Genomic DNA, 23922 nt, shown 5'->3' on the forward strand with positions numbered 1-23922 from the left:
GCTCGGCTCCTTCCCTTACCCTCTCAAACAGCTTCCCTGGGCTCCTCAGGCTAGGTGGGCTCCCTCCACTACATCACCATGAGACTTCTCATTCTGACTGTATGGACTATGCACTCTTCTAGATTCCAAGCTCTTTGTGGCCAGGGACTGTCTTATTGTGTCGGTGTGTCCCTGGTATACCAGTGCATATCCACTGCGTGGCATGTGGAAAATTCAAAGTGTGCTGAATAAGAAAGTATACAGTGGGATGTGCCTCATTCCATTTTGCCATTCTTTCCAATAGGGTATTTCCTATTTCTTAAGGAACTGTTTTCAGTTCTAGAGGCCGCTTTTGTATCATTAGTCTTGGAACTCCCACGATGCTCTGAGAATAAGATGAAAGGCAGCCTGAGGACCCTGACTGTGATCACTGCCTGTGAAGAAACCCAATTTAGGCTTCTCTTTGTAGCAATGTTGTAGCCTAGAGTTCTGAAAACTCTCCTTCTACAAGATACTCAGAATTCTGGGATAAAACAGAAGCCTTATTACTATTAATATATCTAAAAAATAGAAATAAGATTTTCCCAGAGTCCAAAAACAAAGAGAGTTCTAAAAATTAGCATGGTAAGAGCATAAACTATGGCCATCCAAGCAGTGTGCTGGTCCTGGTAATCTTGGGACTTCGGTTTTAATGGCCATGTTTGGACAAAAGGTGGGTTTCAAGCAAAGTGGAGTGCTGGAACTAAGACTCCTACAGAAAAGATGAACCAGGAAAACAAAATTCCAGCACCGGCTCAGAGAAACAGCAACAAATCCTGTTACTGAGACTTTGTAACGTGATCTTGTTTTTAGGCAGTTTGGGTTTTGAAATTTATACTACCTGTGTGGCCAGAAATTCACAAGCCAAGAGATCAAAATAAAAGTATTCCTCGGCCGGGCGCGGTGGCTCAAGCCTGTAATCCCAGCACTTTGGGAGGCCGAGACGGGCGGATCACGAGGTCAGGAGATCGAGACCATCCTGGCTAACACAGTGAAACCCCGTCTCTACTAAAAATACAAAAAATTAGCCGGGCGTAGTGGCGGCACCTGTAGTCCCAGCTACTCGGGAGGCTGAGGCAGGAGAATGGCGTAAACCCGGGAGGCGGAGCTTGCAGTGAGCCGAGATCGCGCCACTGCACTCCAGCCTGGGGGCGACAGAGCGAGACTCCGCCTCAAAAAAAAAAAAAGTATTCCTCAGCTAGGGATACTCCCGGGGCAGCAGGCAGAAGCAAAGGCAAACTTCTCTGGCAAGAAATACCTTCAACCTAGACTACATAGGATTCTCACAGATAAAGTACCACTGAAGATAAGCTCACAGCCCACAATTATAAAACATGTGACAAAACATCTACCATAAAACAGAGTAAACAGTTAGACATGAAATTAGTCCTCAGCAATTTCAGATAATAGAGTCAGCTAAAAGAAACTACAGATATATGTTTAAAATGATTAAAGACAAAATAAGAAATTTTAAAATAAGAATCTACCATATGAAAGAATGGGCAGGTTTGAGATAGAATCAAATGGAAATTTTAGAAATAAAATATATGGTTTCTATACACAAAAACAGGTTTCTAAACAAATCAGACATAGCTAAAAAGACAAGTAATGAACTGGGCAAAAGACCTGAAGAAATAACCCAGAATATAGCACTGAAAGACCAGGATATGGAAATTATGGAAGAGACAAAATTTAAAAGACATGAAGAATAGGAAGAGAAGGTCTACATATATCTCTATCTATATATCTCTATCTATATGTATGTGGAGAGAGAGAGAGAGAGAGAGACAGAGAGAGAGACAGAGAGAGAGAGAGAGAGAATGAATATCTAACAGGGTTCCCAGAGAAAATAGGGGAAAGGCAACAATAAGAGAAAATGGTTGTGAGTTTTTCAGAATTGATGAAAACCATAAATACTGAGATTCCGGAAGAAGAGTCATAAGCAGTATAAATAAATTCAGATCTAGGTTCCCTGTAGTAAAACTGCAAAATGGCAAGGAACAAGAGTCATTTTAATAAACAAATACTGTCTTCAAATGTATTATTAATAGCTAAGTTCTGGCTCAGCGTGTTGGCTCATGCCTATATTTCCAACACTTTGGGAGGCTGAGGTGGGAGGATTGCTTGAAACCAGGAAGGAGTATGAGACAAGGCTGTGCAACAAAGTGAGACTCCAGCTCTAGAAAAAAAAAAAATCAGCTGGGCATAATAGTATATGCCTGTGGTCCCAGCTACTCAGGAGGCTAAGGTGGGAGGATGGCTTGAGCCCAGGAGTTTGAGACTATGGTGAACTATGATGGTGCCACTGCACTCTAGCATGGGTGGCAAAGTGAGACCCAATCTCTTAAAAGAAAAAAAGCTAACTTCTTCGTAACACTAAGCGTCTTAAACACAGGAGTCACAGTGTGTTTGTAATATTTTATTTCTTAAAAACTATCGGAAGCGAAAATAGCAAAATATAAAAAATTAATAAACTAGGTGGTGAGTCAATGGATGTTCATGATATTATTCTCTGTACTGTTCAGTGTGGTTGAAATATTTCATCATTTGAAGGAAGGAAGAATAAAAGGAGGAAAGGAAGGAAGGAAAGAGAGGCAATCTGATTTGCCTTGGACTAGTGAGGGGAGAAACAAATGTATATATTTGATGCAAATTATAGTCACATACAACTTGATCTAAACAATTAGATTCCTACATACTAAAACTAAAAGTTAAAGGGAATACTAAACGAAGGAAAAAGATTTTCCTAATTGGGAACAGGACAGTCATGGGGAAGACACCTAGCAGACGTCACTATAATCTTTCTTTTTCTAATTTTGGTTTGCTTGACCAAGGAAAGAAAACAACATAACATTTTCAGTTTTTAGAGCATCTCTTAGGGGAGATGTACTTCACCTAATCTCTGTATCCCTTTGATCTCCAAATCCATAACCTTTTCAGGGGCTGTACCACAGTATAGAACACTTCTGTATTTGTTCTTAAAGGAACTGAAATAGGAAGAGGAAAGCAAGAATGAATTACTTTATAGCTGCTTTAAACTCTGTCCCACAGCAGTACATTCTTTTCACACACACGTACACATAAGCACATGGCATTCATGCAATTAACTGTTTATTCACAGTACATGCCATCAACATAGACGCGCAAAGTATACACACCATTAACCTACAACACACACACACACATGCACACACTTTTATACAAAGGGCAGAGTGCAGCAAGCTATGAACCAGACATTTTCTATTCCCTTGTTCAACTCCATCAGCAATAATGGGCACTGAGGGCAATGGGCATGGCTCCCACTGCCATGGGCTCTATGGTTTGGCTCTGGGCATTTTTTTTTTCTTTTTTTGAGACAGGGTCTTGCTGTTGCCCAGGCTGGAGTACAGTGGAACGATCTCAGCTCACTGCAGCCTTGGCCTCCCAGGCTCAAGTGATCCTCCTGCCTCAGCCTCCCAAGTAGTAGGGATTACAGACGTGTGCCACCATGCTGGCTAACTTTTTTTGGTCAAGACCGGGTTTTGCCATGTTGCCCAGGCTGGTCTTGTACTCCTGAGTTCAATCTGCCCACATCTGCCTTCCAAAGTGCTAGATTACAGGTATGCACCATCGCGCCTGGCTCTAGGTGGTTTTTTTCACCTCCTCATAATTTCAGGTCTACCCTAGAAACACTGTCACTCAATGGAAACCACTTAGAAAATCTATTGTGTTGTCCTGGCAGGTTTGCTCCTGAGAACACCATTATAACATCCCAGGAAGATGGGTGAGGAGTAGACCCCAGGCTCACTGCCATATTATCACACCAATGTCTTAGAAGCTTAAGGAGGGTTAGCTGTAGGAAGCTAAGAGGAAGTGAAATCCTAATCGTAGATGGGTAAGCAAGATCCTATAATCTTATACAATCCCCTCTTACTGGGCAGAGGGACTATTTTATGTCTAGGCCCACAGAACATTCTAAATCTAGATTTAGTTCTCTCTTGACTTTTTCCAAGGCTGAAACAATGGTTCCTTTTCTGTACTCTACATCCACTTCCATACCCCTCTTCTCTACTACTATATTCCTCTTTCAGTCCCTGGCCATATTTGAGTTCTGAAGCAGGGCCAGGGGCCCACATCTCCTCAGGGAGCCCCTAAGCTGTCGGGCAGTAGTCACATGTACACACATGTCCAGGTATGACTGTGGGACAGTACCTTGGGAAAATGGAGAAAACAGCCTTAGATTTGGCCCTGGTTCAATTCCTCAAAGTGAAGATGACATTTCTGGTAAGCAGTTACAATTAGATTTCTAGAGCCCTGGGTATTCAACTGATCACATGCAGGATTAAGAAAGATAATTTAAAATATTGAATTCTGCCTGATTAGCTAATAAATGAGGTGATCTGTTGATGTGGAAGTAATGTAATAGAGCTAATGTGGCCCCCTGGGCATGACAGATGTCTTGTGCCTTGTCTATCCATCTCTTCTGCAATTACCTTGTCCTCTGTCCTTTCCTTACAGTCAGTGAACTTCTTTTTGTCTTCTTCATTTTTTCCAGCCACCAGAGTCTGCAGAGTTTTACTAATATCATTTCTAAGGTTAAGAGGGCTATTTCGGAACCTCATTTGGGTTTTCTTTATTCTATGATGATGATTTCAGAGATGTCGTGCACTCTCTGTAACTTAGTTTTTTTGGCCTGGCCTTTGTATGACTGTAGATAAAACAATCTAAGGATATGTTTAAAAATGGAAAACTGGGTAATTATTCTATTTGCAAATCATTTATAGGGAGCATTTTTATCTAAGATTATTGTTTCCCTGGGCATCTTCAATGTAGAACCTAAGGAATGTAAGAAATCCAATTGATCCCCTAGTCCCCTGAGAAAACTAAGGCTCAGGGAGGGTAAGCAACTCTTAACACTCTAACTAGTTACTTTCCCAGAAGGAACTAGAACTCTTTTTTTTTTTTTTTTGAGACGCAGTCTCTCTGTCGCCCAGGCTGGAGTGCAGTGGCCGGATCTTGGCTCACTGCAAGCTCTGCCTCCCGGGTTCACGCCATTCTCCTGCCTCAGCCTCCCAAGTAGCTGGGACTACAGGCGCCCGCCACCTTGCCTGGCTAGTTTTTTGTATTTTTTAGTAGAGATGGGGTTTCACTGGGTTAGCCAGGATGGTCTCGATCTCCTGACCTCGTGATCCGCCCATCTCGGCCTCCCAAAGTGCTGGGATTACAGGCTTGAGCCACCGTGTCCGGCCCAGAACTCTTTTATTATTTGCAGAGGGCCTGTTATTATATGCCAAGCATTGTATTAAGCAGTGGGGTTGCCCAAAGAGAACTCTCTGAGATGAATCTTAAGGATGGGCAGGAGGTTGCCTCAACTAAAAAGCTAGTTTGTGAATGTTAAAAAATAAGAATCACATTTTCACTAACTTTTATAGTTTAGCTCTTACTTAAATAAATTTAATGAAAAAATGATTTGGTTATAGTCTCTGAGAGTGGTGCACCTCTCCTCTAGGTTTGATCATTCAATGATGAGAATGAAAGAATATGAGTTGTTCCAGAACCTTTGCTGTCTGGAATGGGCATGATCCTGCAAATCACTGTCCATGTGTATTAGTCCATTTTCACACTGCTATAAATACCCAAGACTGAGTAATTTATCAAGAAAGGAGGTTTAACTGACTCATAGTTCCGCATGGCTGGGGAGGCCTCAGGAAACTTACAATCACGGTGGAAGGAAGCACTGTTCTCAGTGTATACAAGTATTATTTCATTTAAATGAGGCTGCAGTGTACTGTACAAAGAAAGCAAGGCCTTTTCAAGATCTGGCAGCTTCTGAAGATCTACAGAAAAGGAGCAATTATAGATGCCTGTATCATGACAAGTGACAAGTAGGCACATCTTACATGGCAGCAGGTGAGATAAGAGCGTGTGAAGGGAAGGGAGAAGAGCCCCTTATAAAACCATCAGATCTCGTGAGAACTCACTCACTATCACAAGAATAGCATGGGAAAAAGTGCCCTCATAATCCAATCACCTCCCGCCAGGTCCCTCCCTCGACATCTGGGGATTACAATTCAAGATGAGATTTGGGTGGGGACACAGAGCCAAACCATATCACCATGTGGTCCTGCTCCTTACCATGGTAGGAAGAAGCTGGAGTTGCATCATGGTACATTGTACTAATATATAGAGCCAAGAGAATATTCATTCTGCTTAATGGTGGGTGATACAAGCTCCTGGTCTATGCTACCTGGTACCCAAATGATCCATAAAGTGGTAAAGTGAACAATAATATATACAGGGATGTACTAGTGAGAACTAACACATACTGAGTGCTTACATGTGCTAGACACTGTTCTCAGCGTATACATGGATTATTTCATTTAAATGAGGCTGCAGTGTACTGTACAAAGTAAGCAAGGCCTTTTCAAGATCTGGCCGCTTCTGAAGATCTACAGAAAAGAAGCCTGTATCATGAGAAGTGACAAGGAAAGTCAGTGCTGGAATGTCAAATAAGAGAGAGTGAAGGCTAGGCAGACTGTCACCAAATCAAAAGACAGGGTGGTGAGTGAGGTAGCAAGTCCATGGGTGTCGGAGACAGACAGATAGGCAGATCGACCAACTTAAAATCAATCCTGGCTCTGCCAACTTACCAGCTGTAGGCCCTTGGGCAGGTCAAGTAACCTTTGAGAACCACAGTTGCCTCCTCCCTCAAATAGTCAAAAACTCATCCTGCAGGTTGTTCTGAGGATGTGAAGTAATGCATAGAGTCCAGCATGATGCCTGGCACAGAGTGGTGCCCAGCTTTTATTGTTAGTCTAAAGAATCCTCATGTCCCCAAAGAATCTAATTTCAGAGGCTAATGAACCAAGGAATTTCAGAGGTCAGAGGTGCCTCAGAGATCAGCCACACCAGATACATCATGCTTGGATGAACAACCTGAGCCCCTAACATAAGAAATCATTTGCCCAAAGCAGCACTGCTAGTTAATGGCTAAATCAGGGTTAGAACTCAGGCCATCATCTGCTCTTAGCCACTGGGACTGATGACTAGAGTTAAACCATATGCAAAAACCCTTGAGATATTTCACCAAAATGATGATTTACGCCAGTCCTCTTAGTTTGCTTTGGATTATTTTCTCTTTACAGAACAGCCAATTTTCTAGCATTCACTTCAGGTCACTTCTGAAGCACATTCACTTGACTCCGTGTATGTATTAGGCTCCTAGGGCTGCTATAACAAAATTACATGGACTGAACAGCCTAAACAATAGAAATTTATTTCTCACAGTTCTGGAGGCTGGGAAGTCCAAGATCAAGGTACTGGCAAAGTAGGTTTCATTCTGAGGCCTCTTTTCTTTTTTTTTTTTTTTTGAGACAGAGTCTCGCGCTGTGTCACCCAGGCTGGAGTGCAGTGGCGCGATCTCGGCTCACTGCAAGCTCCGCCTCCCAGGTTCACGCCATTCTCCTGCCTCAGCCTCCGAGTAGCTGGGACTACAGGCGCCCGCCACCACGCCCGGCTAGTTTTTTTTTTGTATTTTTAGTAGAGATGGGGTTTCACCATGTTAGCCAGGATGGTCTCGATCTCCTGACCTCGTGATCCACCCGCCTCGGCCTCCCAAAGTGCTGGGATTACAGGCTTGAGCCACCGCGCCCGGCCGAGGCCTCTTTTCTTGGCTTGTAGGTGGCCACCATCTTGCTGTGTGCTCACATGACTCTGTGTGCACACAGAGCAGAGAGAGAAAAAACAAAGGGAGAGAGCGAGAGAGCAAGCTCTCTGGTGTCTTTCCTTATAAGGATGCTAATCCCATCGAACCAGGACCCTACTCTTATGACCTCATTTAACCATTGCTTTCTTTCCCTATCTCCAAATACAGTCACATTGGGGGTTAGGGCTTCAACATATGAATTTTGGTGGGAACGCAATTCAGTCCACAGCACGGTGTTACATGTTCCTCCATCTCTCATGAGCCATTCCATTCACGACTGTTTCAAATGGGAGATGAAGTACGTGAACTACTAAATACCTAAACATGAGACATCACCTATTGGCTGGTCCCTTTTACAACTCCAGATAATCCATCAACTGAAGACCAAGCAACGTGGCAAAAGCCAGAGTTAAGATCACTCAAGCTATGATTAATTGTGAGACTGAGGGTTGAAGAGTTAAATGGAAATCTATAAGCAGATTCATTCATTCAGAAAACCTGAACATGAGGAAAATTTGTCTGAAGATCTGCTGTACATTTGAATGATGATCAGAAACAGTGATGCTTTGACATTTATTCTGGTATTTCCAAGAAGAACTGTATAAAATAACATGTTTTCTGAGGAATGATTTCTTTAAAAAGATTAAGAAAAAAACCTGTCAAAGTATATAATAAACTAACCAGACTGACGGAGCCTTAAGTGCCCTCAATAGGAAGGTAATGGAGATCTATCTTTTTGGCACCAGGAGTCTATCCATTCAGAGGTTATCCTACGTCAAGGAGCTCCTCGGCTCAGTTATATGAAGATTATGAATTGCTTGAGAGGTTCTTTGTGAGGATAATGCCCAGTACACCCTCAGAGAAATGGTATCACCGATCTTACTTGCTAGATATGGCTCCAAACAGCTTTTGGCCATGTCCCAAAGTCATATTTATTTCAAATTACAAAGTAATAAATGAAAAATACAGGCTTATGGAAAAACTCAAATAATTCAGTAGAGTATGGAGTAGACAGAAGTCCCCCTTTATAACACCTTCTCCCCAGCCTATACCCCTTCCCATGAATAATGATCATAACAGCTGGTGAGGTTCTTTCCAGATTTTAAAATATGCATTTACTTAGAGATAGCTAGAGAGTTACTTTCAAGTAAATGGCACTACATTATTATTAATATTTACCCTTTTTCTATTGATGATTAGGAAGATACACCTCAATTTTTGGTTATTGCAAACAAAGCTGAATTAAACATTCTTGTACAAATATTCGTGTATGTGAGCATTTTTGTAGGACAGACTCTTAGAAGGAGATTTACTATTTTCTGTCTTTCTTTTTTTTTTTTTTAATAGAGACAGGGTCTTGCTATGTTGCCCAGGCTGGTCTTGAACTCTGGGCCTCAAGTAATCCTCCTGCCTCGGCCTTCCAAAGTGCTTGGATTACAGGTGTGAGCCAGCATGCTTAGCCAAGATTTACTGTTTTCAAAGGGAAGGTATATTTTAAAGATTAGTACTGTCAGCTGGGTGTGGTGGTTCACGCCTGTAATCCCAGCACTTTGGGAGGCCGAGGTGGGTGGATCATCTGAGGTCAGGAGTTCAAGACCAGCCAGACCAACATGGTGAAACCTTGTGTCTATTAAATACAAAAAATTAGCCGGGAGTGGTGGCGCACGCCTATAATCCCAGCTACTTGGGAGGCTGAGGCAGGAGAATCGCTTGAACTGGGGAGGCAGAGGTTGCGGCAAGCTGAGATTGAGCCATTGCACTCCAGCCTGGTCAACCAGAGCAAAACTCCATCTCAAAAAGAAAAAAAAAAAAGATTAGTACTGTCAAACTGCCCCTCTGGAAACACTGTAGAAATTTACATTCCCACCATAATTACGTGACTGTATAATATTTGTTTTGTGATCTATTTGGACTGAAACATTCTCAAATTTTAATTTTGGCCAACCTTATGGGCAATAAAGAGGACCTCACTGTTATGTTAATGTATATATTCCTGACTTCTAATGAGGTTAAGCATTGTCTCATTTATTTTTTTCATATTTCTTCTTCAGTGACTTGCCTATTTATATTATTCTAGAGAAATACTTGATTTTTTTAGTTGTATTTACACTATTTTTTAGTTGTAATTTTTTGGTTGTAATATGTGCAATTACACATATTAATCCTATAATATTGCAAATGTTCAAATTGTCTGTAAGTAGATATTCAAAAGTATATGACTATGCAGAGAAAAAAATCTGGAAGGATTTACACCCAAAGGTTAACGATTACTTTTAAGTGGAAGGATCATGGATACTTGACTTTCTTCTTTATACCTTTCTGTGTTGCTGCTCTCCTTCCCCCCTTGAACATTAAAATATGTATTAATTTCACAAGTAGAAAAAGTGATTAGTGGAATAAAGGGGATAATGAAGGCTCTCAAGGCAATTCTGACAGACGATTTCCAAAGGCACTTTGAGTAGTAGCTGTATCAGTAGAGTAAGTCTCTTAAAGTCAAGGTTTGAAGGAAACAGTTCTTGGATAAAACATTTGACAGAGCAGTTCAAAATTAGCCTTATTACTTTACAGTTACCTCTTCAGCAGCTAAGATTTGACCATTTTTTTAAACCATATTATTTTACTCACCCAGCCCTTTCTCAAGTATTGCCAATCAACAGTAAGGGACACCAAAACATCTTGGCTATAACAGAAGCTTCTGGACAGAAATGTGCAAAGCCTCTATTCAAGGACAAAATGGCTTCTGAGCCACAAATCCCCTCAGAAACTCAACTAATTACCACATGCAAAGAAAGTATATGTTGATCAGAGAGAAGGAGATGAGGAGAAGAAGAATAGTCTGCTGGGGAAACACAGTTCAAGGAGAGTCACGGAGACTAGTACTGGCAGTGCTCATGCAGGAACTGCTGAGTATTCAGTCCTCCCAGCAGGACTATGGCTAAGCAAGGAACAGGGCCTCAGGTTGCCTGCTTTGAGAAACACCTCTTGAGATCACCTCAATTCATTAGTTCTAAGTACATTTTGTAATATTAGTTTGACTTTCCACTGGTGGAAGTGACAACGGTGGGGAGAGGAGAATGTAGGGCGGAGGAAAGGTCACACCAAGTCGGGAGTAATGGCCCCTCAGATGCTAGGTTTTCAAAGATTGAACTGTCAGACTGGATGGGGCCTAAGAGGTTGATCCATTAACCCTATCCTTGAGACAGCTGGGACGGCTGTGGGCCAGAACCCAGGAGGAGAGGAATACAAGAGGTCACCTGGGAAACCTGTGAGTAACCAGCCAGCCCCAGCAATCACCTCATCCTAAGAAAGTGCTTCTGTGCAAACTTTAACAGAAATTATCTCTACTTCTTACTGGTGCAATCCTAATTTAGAGTTAACTCTCAAGCCCTGAGTAGTTATGGGACACCCATGCAGCTGGCTGCCACTGCCTAGTGCCTCATCAGCAACTCTGAACACTACAGGACTCAAATGTGAAGGATAGAAAGGAGAATAAAGAACAGGAAAGATATATTTCCTGTGCCCCTGGCTTGTGTTTGTTCTCAGTTTACTTACATACCCATGCATTATTACAGAGTGAGTGATTCTTGAGAAGACAGATTTAGCCTATGGACTAAATTCTTGAGAGTGTTATTGTAGATTCCAGGACTTAACCATTTACATAAAGAAAAGCAATTTATATGTCAAGAATTTCAGTGCTTATAAGTCAGGGATAACTAATGTTATAATATATCACAGTAGCACAATCCTAAAATATACTATGCTTAGGTGTGTGTCTCTGACTATGGAGTGCTTAGTGCAATCCTAAACGCAAGCAGGCAAACCCCTTAACATTCAGGGTGGAAGAACAGCGGGCGGACATGCACGCTCTGTCATTTGGAGGCTGAGATTCAGATAACATGTAGAAATGGGAGAAAAGACACATCTGTCACGTCTTCCAAACTGAGCTGAGGACATCTGCAGCTACTGCCACCATCTCACTCTAGTACAACGGGAAAAACAGATGTAAAAATAGAAGTGATATATTCAACTATTAACAGTGAGGCAAAACTGAATATAGCAGTCTGCAGAAGCACTGACGTAGAACGGGAAATGGCTTCTTCTAGGGCAGGCTGTCTGCCTTGAGTGGACAACACGCCAACAAACTAAAGATGTTTCCACTATCCATGTCACCCCTGACTTTTTAATAAGGGATTAGGAGGAAGAGAAAAGCGAGAAGGTTACATACCGACTGAGAGCAAGTAATACCCTCCTCACAGAAAAGTGAAAGAGCTCATTTGTTCAGAAGAAAATGCCTCCCTGGGAGCTTCTCACTCACCACGTGAATTATCTTCTCTTTATCAGATTTACGAAGAGGCTGCACAGCTGTGTGCAGAACAGGTAAGAATTTTAATAATGAAAGTGCTGGATGAGAGGACGAAGATAGCATAAAAAAGATGAGGAAGATTCTAGACCCAGAAAATCACTACCCTGGTTCCTGTCAGTGTCACTGCTGCTCCACCTGGGGGATGCCGAGAGTCCACTCACGTATATTCAGTAGGGCAATTCAGTGGAGAGTCTTTATCACGAATATCCATTCATGAGTGAATTGCTTAGGTGGAGCTTTTTTGTTGTTGTTTGAAATATAATTCATGCATCATAAAATTCACTCTTTAAAAGGGTATGCTTTAGTGTTCTTTAGTATTATCCACAAGCTTGTCCAACTATTACCACTGATGCCAGAACATTTTCATCACCCCAAAGAGGAACTCCATACTCATCAGTGGTCACTCTCCATCCCCTCCCAGCAACCATAAATTGACTTCCTGTCTCTATGGATTTATAATACCTATTCTGGATATTTCATAGAAATAAAATCATAATATGTGACCTCTTATGCCTGGCTTCTTTTACTTAGTAGTATGTTTTCAAGGTGCATCCATGTCATAGCATGAATCAGTACTTCATTCCTTTTAAAAAATAATTATTTAATAATTTACCTATTTTAACATAAATAACTCAGGGCATTTAGTATCCTCACAATGTCGTATAATCACCAACCTCTTATCTAGTTTCAAACCATTTCCATTACTCTAAAGTAAAACTCCTTACCCATTAGGCAGTTTCTCCCCATTCCTCCTCCCCTTAGTCCCTGGCAACCACCCATCTATGCTCTGTATCTATGGATTGATCTATTCTGAATATTTCATTTAAATGGAATCACATAATATATAATCCTTTGTATCTAGCTTCTTTCACTTAGCATAATGCTTTGGAGCTTCATCCATGTTGTTGTATGTATCAGTATTCTTTTTAATGGCTGAATAATTTTCCATTGTATGGATATACCACAATTTGTTTATCCATCATCTGCTGATAAATATTGGGTTCTTTCCAATTTTTGGCTATTATGAATAATGCTGCTATGAACATTCACATACAAGTTTTTGTGGACTCATGTAAGGTTTAAGTATAAATGCCCAATCTCTCTCCATTCCCATTTTCATGAGGCAAATACTTTAAATTCTTTTAGTGGTTTCTTCTGGTAATTATCTGATGTTTCTGGCAATAAACTTATACTGCTTTTAGAAAACCAGCTTTAGGGTTGCACACGGTGGCTCACTGCCTATAATCCCAGCACTCTAGGAGGCTGAGGTGGGCGGACTGCTTGAGCCCAGAAGTTTGAGACCATTTTGGGCAATGTGGTGAAACCCTGTCTCTACTAAAAATATACAAATTAGCCAGGCACAGTAGCGTGTACCTGTAGTCCCAGACACTTAGGAGACTGAGGTAGGATGATCACCTGAGCCTGGGAGGCAAAGGTTGCAGTGAGCCAAGATAGAGCCACTGCACTCCAGTCTAGGCAACAGAGTGAGAACCTGTCTCAAAAAAAAAAAAAAAGTCAATTTTAGATATTATCTCTTAAGTTCCAATTATGGAAGATGAGCGTTTAGTTTTATGTCCCCCCATGTGCAAATGCACACTCACTTTATCCTCCCATCTTTAATCTCCATTTTTGGTTAGATCTAGAATTGGCATTTACATTGTTATGACTATGCATTTATAGCATTTATAGCCACGTCATATACAAAGATTATATTCACTTCATCATACTTTTTCCCCTTAGGTTCTAGATGACCTAGAAGGGAAAATTTGCTTTACTTAAACATTTTCCTCAGTTTCCTATGTACTAATTAATAGTTCATCTTCAAATTCTGCAAGAAAATGAAAAATCTCTAGATATATTAAAACACACTAGACATTCTACTGTTTTCTTGTCAGCATCCACTTCCCTATCTTCTGATAAGAGTGATTTGAATCTGAAACCAGGGACAGGGACATGACATGAGGCACAGTGTGGGCAGGGAGCTCACAGCCCACTATGAGGAGGGCAGAGCTGACAGGGAGGGAGCCAGCGAGCAAGTGACCTGACTTGCCTGGATGACACCGTTCAACCTCTGCATTCTGCCATATCTTTACACTTTGCAATTATATGCAACAAATAAATCCTTTTTCCTGCATAAGCCTGAGCTGTGCTTCTGGTGCTTACAATCCAAAGGGGTAGTAACTAACATGGACACCGAGAATAGGGGCTGAGCCACTTCTGTGCATCTATGTAGGTCTTTGAGGAACTCTCATTTCACTTTTAGCAGGAGATATGCATAGAGTCTTTTCACTTTAGGTCAGGACTTAAAGTAGTGTTAGTCTAATGGAGGATCGATTTCAGAACTAAGGATCCCCTCAAATACAGGTTCTTGTCCTTGACAAACAGAAAATAAACTAATAGTTTCAGAAATGACTAAATATGAAGACAATAGCAACACCAAGCACATTTTATCAAATACCTGGTAAAGCACATTTTGAAAGGCAACCAGGATGTTAATTTCATGTCACATAACCATTTCTTGCACTTGAATATTTTTCAAAGTATATTCACATCCAAAACTTCATCAGATCCCCTCAGCCTTCTTTTTTCATAATGACCCACATTTTGAAGTCACTTTTAAGCATAAAAACAAACCAAAATATATTTTATGAATAATTATCTATCAGTTTCTTCTAAATAAAAGCCCTAAAATGTTTATTCTTCCTCAAGTCTAGTTTACTTACTTTTCTAGTCCGCGCTCCTGAATTCTGTTTTTTTTTTTTTTGAGACGGAGTCTTGCTCTGTCACCAGGCTAGAGTGCAGCGGTGCAATCTCGGCTCACTGCAACCTCCGCTTCCTGGGTTCAAGTGATTCTCCTGCCTCAGCTTCCCAAGTAGCTGGGACTACAGGTGTGCACCACCATGCCCAGCTAAGTTTTGTATTTTTAGTAAAGACGGGGTTTCACCATGTTGGCCAGGATGTTCTCAATCTCCTGACCTCGTGATCTGCCCACCTCAGCCTCCCAAAGTGCTGGGATTACAGGCATGAAGTGGCGCCCGGCAAGCTCTTCTGAATTCTAACAATAAACAAACAATTTATGTTTCCCTAGCTTTAGGGGAACCATGAGTCTTTTTTCTAACTTGTTTCCTTTTTATTCCTACTCTGTAGCCATGGCTTGTTCACCTAGCACACTGGTCCTTAGCACAGTACCTTACACAAAACATGTCTGTGTGGAGTCCATATGCCTAGTTTCGAATCTCCAGCTCTGTTACCTACCAGCAATGTGATCCTGTATAAGTTTCTTCATCTGCAAAATGGAAACAATACCTGTCCCACAGAATTGTTTAAAGATTAAATGAGATGTATGCAAAAGAGATGCGGCAAGCATGCAGTAAATGTTAGCTGCTAGAATTTGTTGGTTAAAAGAATGATCTCTGCTTAACCAGTGCTCCTTGCTGTTCATTTCACATGAGAAGCTTGTAAGACACAGCTACTTGTTCACTGTCTAGAATCTAAGCCCTACAAGGGCAGAGACTTTGCCTTATTTATTGCTATATCCCCAGCAACTATCATATATCTGGGACATAATAGGTATTCCACAAATCCCTATTTGTTGAATGAATGACTGGATAAATGAATGAATATAGGTAATACAGGTATAATTTTACTGCTATTCTGACTTTATGAATGAGGAAACAACATCTCAGAGAGGTCAAGTTGCTTGCATGAAGTCCCACAGAGAGTTAGAGAGGGATTAAAACACAGTTCCCCTGCCTGGTTGTTCTTCTCTTTCACCATATCACTTACTAGGCCTTTATTTCATTATCCAAAAATTCAGGTGCGGCATCTAATTAGCTACTAAGTCACAATTTTCAAGGGCTAAACATGATTCTTAAATTTTAAAACTTACCGTGGTATCCACAGCCTTGACTTTCTCTGTGGGAATGTGCTTTGGTTCAGGTTCTGTCTGCGACAGCACCACACATCCCTCAGCCCCTAAGGTAATGATTACCACCTGGCAGCCCCTTCTCAAGAGCACTAATGCAGCCTCCCCAGCATCTGCAGCGCTGTTCACTGTGAGGCCAGTTAAAATCTCAGCCTGGAACACACAAAAGTCAACAGAAACAGTGGTGAAAATAAGTAACCCGGATCCACTTCCAGATTTGTTTTTCTAGAAAATGTCTCCCTTCTTTTTTGTAATAACCAATGCAATGGGAACCTTGATGGATACTGGTACAGGAAAATAAAGCAGTAACAGTGATGACAAAAACAACCTATAAAAGACATTTCAAGCAATAACAGTGATGACAAAAACAATCTATAAAAGACATTCTTGGGACGACTGGGGAAATTTGAATGTGGCTTGGATATTAAATGATAGTATGGAATTACTGACAATCTTCTTAGGTGTGATAATGGTACTGTGGTTCCTCTTAGGAGATGTATGCCAAAGTATTTGGGGTGAGGTATCATGTTGTCTGCAACTTATTCTCAACAATAAAATACTTTTTTTTCACTTACGTTTCAACAAAAACAAAACTAAGTACACACAGGGAAGAGGAAAAGCAAATATAGCAAAATGTTAACAAATGTTTAGGTGAAAGGTAGTTGTTCATTCAGCTTTTCTGCACATATAATAATTTTAACAAAGAGTTAGGGGCAACAAAGGGAATTCTATCAAAAAAAAAAAAAAAAAAAAAAAGGAGGGTTGGAGGAGAGGCAGGAAAGGAGAAAGGAAAGGGCCACTGCCAATGATTTTGGTATAAATTGCACCTGTAAGTTTGGCACCTAAGGACATAATTCTTCCAAGCCTCTCCTGGGCCATAACCCCTCTTCTCAAATTTCCAGTTTTTGCTTTCCATGTTTGCAGACTACTCGTTTCTTTTGTTTTTGCCAGAGAAGATGGAAGCAGATTAGGAGAGGTACTGACAGGTAGCAGAAAAAGCAATGCCCTGGCATTCAGGAGACCTCTCCTACTCACTCAGTCTGTGACCTTCCCCACATCAATTACGATCTGTAAAATGAGGGAGCTCAACAAGATCCATATTTTTCTCCCAATTTCTCTTTCAATGTACTAATTTTTTATTCCATTCTAATGCTTATTTTTCTACCGAGTGATTTAAAAACATTTCCATGACCATTTAGGTTTTCACGACTTCTAATTGGTTGTTTTTCATATTCGCATGTTGTTGCTTCAATTCTGTGTTTCTTTCACAAAATTTTTTCTTCTTTCATAATGAATGTTAATCTTAATTACACTATTTTAAAGTATTTTTTGCCTTGTTTATTTATTTAGAGACAGTATCTTGCTCTATTACTCCAGCTGGAGTGCTGTGGCATGATCACAGCTCACTCCAGCCTCAAACTCTTGAGCTCAAGCAATCCTTTTGCCTCAGCCTCCCACATACTGGGACTCTAGGCATGCCCCACCACACACAGCTCATCTTTTATTTTTGTAGAGACAGGATGAGGTCTCATTATGTTCCCCAGGCTGGTCTCAAACTCCTGGGTTCATGTGATTCAACTGCCTTGGCCTCCCAAAGCACTGGGATTACAGGTATGAGCCATGGCGCCTGGCTGAGTTTTATTATATGAATTTCATCTTGGGCAAATTCATCTGTAGGTTGTTGATTGTGCTGCGTGAACTTCATAGCATTATGTTTTTCATTTGCAGGCTCACTTTGTTCACTGTGAGTTGGAAAGCTGTCACACCTCAGCTCCTACCTGGTTGATGCCTCCTTTTCAGTGTTTTTTTTTTGGTTTTGTTTTGTTTTTGTTTTGAGACAAGAGTCTTGCTCTGTCATCCAGGCTGAAGTGCAGTGGGGAGATCTCAGCTCACTACAACCTCTGCCTCCCGGGTTCACGCGATTCTCCTGCTTCAGCCTCCTGAGTAGCTGGGACTATAGGCGCATGCCATCACACCCGGCTAATTTTTGTACTTTTAGTAGAGATGAGGTTTCACCACGTTGGTCAGGATGGTCTCGATCTCCTGACCTCGTGACCCACCCGCCTCAGCCTCCCAAAGTGCTGGGATTACAGGCGTGAGCCACCGTGCCTGGCCCTCAGTGGTTTTATAGTAGCTTCCGCCAGGCACACAAGAGTCTCTAAACCAGAACCAGGTATTATATTGGCAATAGGGAGTTCTTGCTCTGCTGTTTCTGGAGCTACTGCCAGTCCAGTCACTAAGTCAGTGGTTGGCTTGGTTTACTTCTTGGTCAGAGGCTGTGTCTCTGTCCTGCTAGCTCCTCAGGTTGGGAGCCTTAAATATGCTTCAGGCAGCAGGGGTAGCAGGTTCCTCCACCTTTTACTGTTAGCGGGGAGCCACAGTCTAGCATGTATGGTTTCCATCCGTGGGCTCGGCTCCAGCCACCTATAAGTGGCACACTTTTAGTGCCCATGACTCACAGTGGGTGAACTTCCTGCCACCTCTGCCTGTTTCTGGGGTTGGTGTACAGCCAGCATATCAAGGGCTGAATGCTCTGTGAGGCTGTTCCATTTCTGATCTGTGGACTTATTTATCTTGTTTTAGAGCTTGTGAGTATCTTTTCATTGTCTCCATTAATATTTACATATCAATGGTTTGTGTTTGGAGCAGAGTATCATAAGCATGAATTTACATTATTGCTGTGATTAGAGTTCATCAATAAGAACATTACACTTTTTTTGTTTTGAGACAGAGTCTCTCTGTAGCCCAGACTAAAGTGGAGTGGCGCGATCTTGGCTCTTGCAATCTTCGCCTCCTAGGTTGTGGTTCAAGCAATTCTCCTGCCTCAGCCTCCTCAGTAACTGGGATTACAGGCATGTGCCACCATGCCCAGCTAATTTTTGTATTTTTAGTAGAGACGGGGTTTCACCATGTTGGCCAGGCTGGTCTTGAGCTCTTGACCTCATGATCTGCCCACCTCGGCCTCCCAAAGTGCTGGGATTACAGGCGTGAGCTACTGCGCCTGGCCCCAGAACATTAAGCTTTTAATGTTTTTCTTTCTTCTATTAAGTTTCTGAGACCAATTTCCTTAAACACCAGAGTTCTTTCATTTATTTATTTCATAAGCATTTACTAAGTGCCAGCTATGTGCAGGTACAGTGTAGCAGATGTTATTTTCCAAAGATAACTGTATTAACCTATATCATATCACAAATCCTGGTTTTACACTGTGCCAATGACAATCTTCTAGTAAGGGGTGGGGTACTAGGGTGGACCTTCCTGCTTAAATCAATAGAATGAGTCAGAAGTGATGCCGTGTTACTTCCGAAGCTAACTCACAAAAGCCAATATGGCTTCTGTCAGGTGTCTCCTTCTCTCGGGAAGCTGGATCTTGAAACCCAGCTACCATATTACGAGGAAGCCCAAGTCACACATAGAGGCCATGTTTACGTGTTCCGGCCAACAACCTCATTATGCCCCCAGCCGAAAGCCAGCATCAACTGTCAAGCATGTGAGTGAAGAAAACTTCCAGCTTTCAGACTTTGTGTCTTCCAACTGAAGCCTGGGGCATTGTGCAGGAGAGTCAAATCATGCTATCCCCTGTGTGAAGTCCTGACACACAAAAACTGGGAGTGACAATAAATAATTATTGCTGTTGTAAGCCAGTACATTTTGGAAGTAGTTTATTATGCAGCAACAGATAACTATATACACAGGGATAGCCATCAGGGATACAACAGTGAATAAGACAGATGTCTCTGACCTCATAGAACTTGTAATTGAATGGAGAAGACAGAATAAATGAATAAGTAATTTGAGGTGTGATGAGCATTTGAGTAATAAATAGAGTGCTCTTCAAGTATCTAGCAGGAAAATTTAGGCCAGTTTGGCAGTTGAGGGTACTCTAACCTCTTATTGTGAAATGGTCACTATTTCCCACAATTCCTTTTTCCTAGCATGGTGGTTGCTCAAAAATATTGCATAACCTATTGTGGTTTGTTAAAATTAGTTTCCTTGTAGCAGTCTTCTTTCTTGTTTCCTCTATGTTTTGAGAGATGAAATTATCAAGAAAGCAGGTCAAGAAATCCTAAAAGCCTTCATTCAGCCTTTAAACCAAATGGAAAATTAGGCTGGGTGCAGTGGCTCATGCTTGTAATCCCAGTACTTTGGGAGGCTGAGGCAGGAGGAATGATTTAGCCCAGGAATTTGAGATTAGTCTAGGCAACATGGCGAAATCATGTCTCTACACAAAATTAAAAAATTAGCCAAGCATGATGGTCCCAGCAACTTGGGAGGTTGAGGCGGGTGGACTGCTTAAACCTGGGAGGTAGAGGCTGCAGTGAGCCATGATGACACCACCGCATTCCAACCTGGGTGACACAGTGAGTTCCTGTCTCAAAAACAAAAAGTGGAAATTTAACTATTATGGTTCATTAATTTCTTTCTCTCCATGTTGCATTCACCAGTGTGTACACCTGCATCCCACTGACAGGCAAGAGCTCTGTTCTAATGCTGTCTGGAGTATAAAAAAGGAGAAATATTGAAATTTTCTTCCTAACAATATTTAAGAAAGGGTGGTACAATATCCTTTCTTACTGTACCAGTTGATAGATAGTCTGTTCAGATGATACATCATGACACAGGGTCTTTGCTACTGGATGTAGCAGATCCTCCAGGAGTTGTACACTAATTAGGGTTGCCAGATAAAATACAGGAAGCTCAGTTAAATTTGAATTTAAGATAAATGACAGGTAATTTTACAGTATAAACTTGTTAGGTATGTTATTTATTATCCATCTGAAATTCAAATTTAACTGGACATCCTGCATTTTTACTTGCTAAACCTGGCAACTTTAATATAGTCCTCAGAATATGAAATAATTAGAAAACAAAACACCAGTAGTGTGAGGGCAAGGAACGGACTAAAATTAACTGAGGTTTGATAAGTGCCAGAATATGGAAGTGACTCAGAGAATCCTTTTTTTCCCCCTAGGATTTACTAATTTCCTTTTCTCCACACCCCAGTAAACTGAAAAAATCCGTTTTCACCATGCCTGAGAATTCACGTCATCAAATTGATGTGGTTAGTTCCGCCCCTTTGCTTTATCCACTTGCACGAAGTTTTGGTTTCTCACAGAACAAGCAAAGCAATTCACCCTTACCTCACTTTCATTGCAGCAGAACACATCTGAGAGGGTGTAGAACCGGGGATCCAGGTCAGCAATGGCAGGGGCTGGATTGAACAATGTTTTCACTACAAAGGAATGGAAAAGGGGGTGATTATTAGTTTTCATTTTTAACATGGTGCATTTACAGACATTCAGTAGGGAAAATCCCTGAGTTCATTTTTGTCTTCATCTGGTTAAATATCCACTTAGTTACGGATGTAGAGAAAAGTCTGAAATCTCAGTTTCCACGACAGCTGGGTACCAATTCCCTACTTCCATTTTCTCTACTTTGCACTTTACAACATTTCAGCTTCCAGGGAAAACAGCAATATTACAGTCAATGTGATTGTAGAGTTAAGGCAAAGGCAACAAGAACATTAGAGAAAAGTAAAAATGCTGTGGCATGAAAGTACATGTGTGAATGTGAACAGGCTGGTGGACATTTTTGTGGGTTACTTTAAGGGCTTGGTTTCAAGGCTAGTTCATAAATCCATTTTCCAGGGAAGAAAAGGAGATGATAGGAAATAAACAACGAAAGGTTCAGAACTTTCCTGGTGGGAACAGTAAGCAGGAAGCTCATGTGCATATGCATATTTTATACACCTATGTATGTCTCCCAAATATATCACAATTACTCCTGCAAACATATGCACTTACACAAAAGCTGACATTCTTGGCTTCTGTGAGCAATCTGGGAATATAAAAAAAAAGATTGAGAAAGGAGGAGGAATTCAATCAGAGGCTGGTGCTAGCTCAGACTGAGAGGCTACAAGAGAAGGATAGATGGGAATAGCAGACACAGGGAAATGAGAATATCATGGTCATTTTTCAGAGGGAGGAAAATGAGGCTCAGAAAGATGAGGTCATACATCTCAGGTTATACACTGGGACACAGTGAAGATGGACCCCTACTCAGGGTCCTCTGGCTTTAAGTTCAGAGTTTGGTCCACTCTAAAAAAAGCAGTCTCTCTAGGCCAGGACTCTGTCCACACCTACACATGCCTCAGTGACAATTCACAATATTTTAAAACACCCTTTGGTTTGGGACTTTGTAAATGTAGATATGTATATTTCAAGTCTTTAGAAATTACATTCATAGGAAGTTCCTTCTTTGTCAAAGCACTTATTCACTTGAGTACTCAACTAGATTGGTTAGTCTTCTTTTTCTCAACCCAGGTCCACTGACTTGCATGCTGTCTCATTTGACTATAGACCCATAGTGTAAAAATCTCTAGCTGCAGTTCTCAGAAACTTCAAGAACAGTGGTTTGCAAACTTGGTTGCATATCAGCATCACTAGGAGAGCTTGTGAAAATGCCTAATTTCTCGAACTGACCTCAAACCCACTGAATCAGAATCTCTGGGGGTAACATCAGGGAATCTGCATGTTTACAAGTTCTCCAGGCGGCTCTCACATAGCCAGCTTGGCACTAATCCATTCCACATTCTTGGGGACTAATCAGCATGTGGCTAATGAAAACTGTCTACTACTTCAGCCTGGTGAGGACATCTACTCTACTTCTGCACCTTCCTTGGTCTTACCTAACATTTTAAGCATTTTGATTCAGTCAGTGGGTCTTGTCCAGTATAGGCTAACACTATTCCCACATTTTTGTTACTTTAGAATCCAGAATGTCCACCCACAGAAATTCTATGGTATATTTTTGGCTGCTCAGATTTTTGTATAGAGTTATTGTGCAGCTTAAATTAGAAAACGGATGTAAAAGCCTAGTGTAAACTCTAATCTGCTGTACAAATGTAAAGGATTATTACTGTTATTATATTGTCCTTTACAGATAGCCCAACACCCTCGCCTGTCCACCCATCTCTTCTGCCTTCTGCTGGAGTTTGTAGCCTGGCAACAGTCTCTCTCATTGGTTCTCTCACTTCTGAGAGGTCTTAGAGATGTCAATTACACATAAAGACTCTCATTGTCCCATATTCTAACACATCACTTAAACTTTTTAGGTTTTCAGAACAATATACTGTTCCCAATTTTCCTCAAGCATTAAGTGGAAACAACTGCTCGCCTAGCACATTCATCAGCATTTGAGCACAGATTAGAGTAAGCTACAAGTGTGGAACAACATGGTAGAGCCATTCTTAAAGGATCATTTTTTTCCCTCAAAAGATGCCTGGTCCTGCAATTCCTTTTCTAAACCCATCCTATAGAAATCCATAAGCATACAAAGATGATATACAATGTTGTTTATATAGCCCTGTTTGCAATAGAAAACACAAAAAGAAACCAACGCATTTATTAAAGGGGATTAGTTTAAAAAATTATGACATAGGCCGGGCTCGGTAGCTCACGCCTGTAATCCCAGCAATTTGGGAAGCTGAGGCGGGTGGATCACCTGAGGTCAGGAGTTTGAGACCAGCCTGACCAACAGGGTGAAACTCTGTCTTCACTAAAAGTACAAAAATTAGCCGGGCATGGTGGTGCGTGACTGTAATCCCAGCTACTCTAGAGGCTGGGGCAGGAGAATCACTTGAACCCGGGAGGTGGAGGCTGCAGCGAGCCGAGATCGCGTCATTGCACTCCAGCCCGGGCAACAAGAGCGAAACTCTGTCTCAAAAAAAAAAAAAAAAAAAAAAAGAATTATGACACATGCCTGATGTAAATCACTACAGTTGTTAAAAAGAGTAAAGTAGATCTCTGTTTGTCAAAGAAAGACTTCTATAATTTATTTATAAGTGAACAAGGCAGTTTTGTACTACCCACCCCCAACTTTTTGAGATGGCTCTGTCACCCAGGCTGGAGTACAGTGGTGCAATCTTGGCTC

The 23922-nt window shown here is 41.3% G+C and overlaps 1 protein-coding gene across 1 annotated transcript in view; it reads right to left on the reverse strand.

Moving 5' to 3' along the window:
• The window catches only part of LOC116270334 (ribokinase-like), an 81104-nt gene that overhangs the window by 31502 nt on the left and 25680 nt on the right, over positions 1-23922 (reverse strand). Inside the window, exons 6-7 of the mRNA XM_031655497.1 lie at positions 21132-21223; positions 15955-16143 (exon numbers count right to left, since the gene is read on the reverse strand). Coding sequence (XP_031511357.1) covers positions 15955-16143; positions 21132-21223 — 281 coding nt within the window. The remainder of the gene's footprint in view (positions 1-15954; positions 16144-21131; positions 21224-23922) is intronic.

This window comes from Papio anubis, chromosome 14 (assembly GCF_008728515.1).
Source record: "Papio anubis isolate 15944 chromosome 14, Panubis1.0, whole genome shotgun sequence".
Lineage (NCBI taxonomy): Eukaryota > Metazoa > Chordata > Mammalia > Primates > Cercopithecidae > Papio > Papio anubis.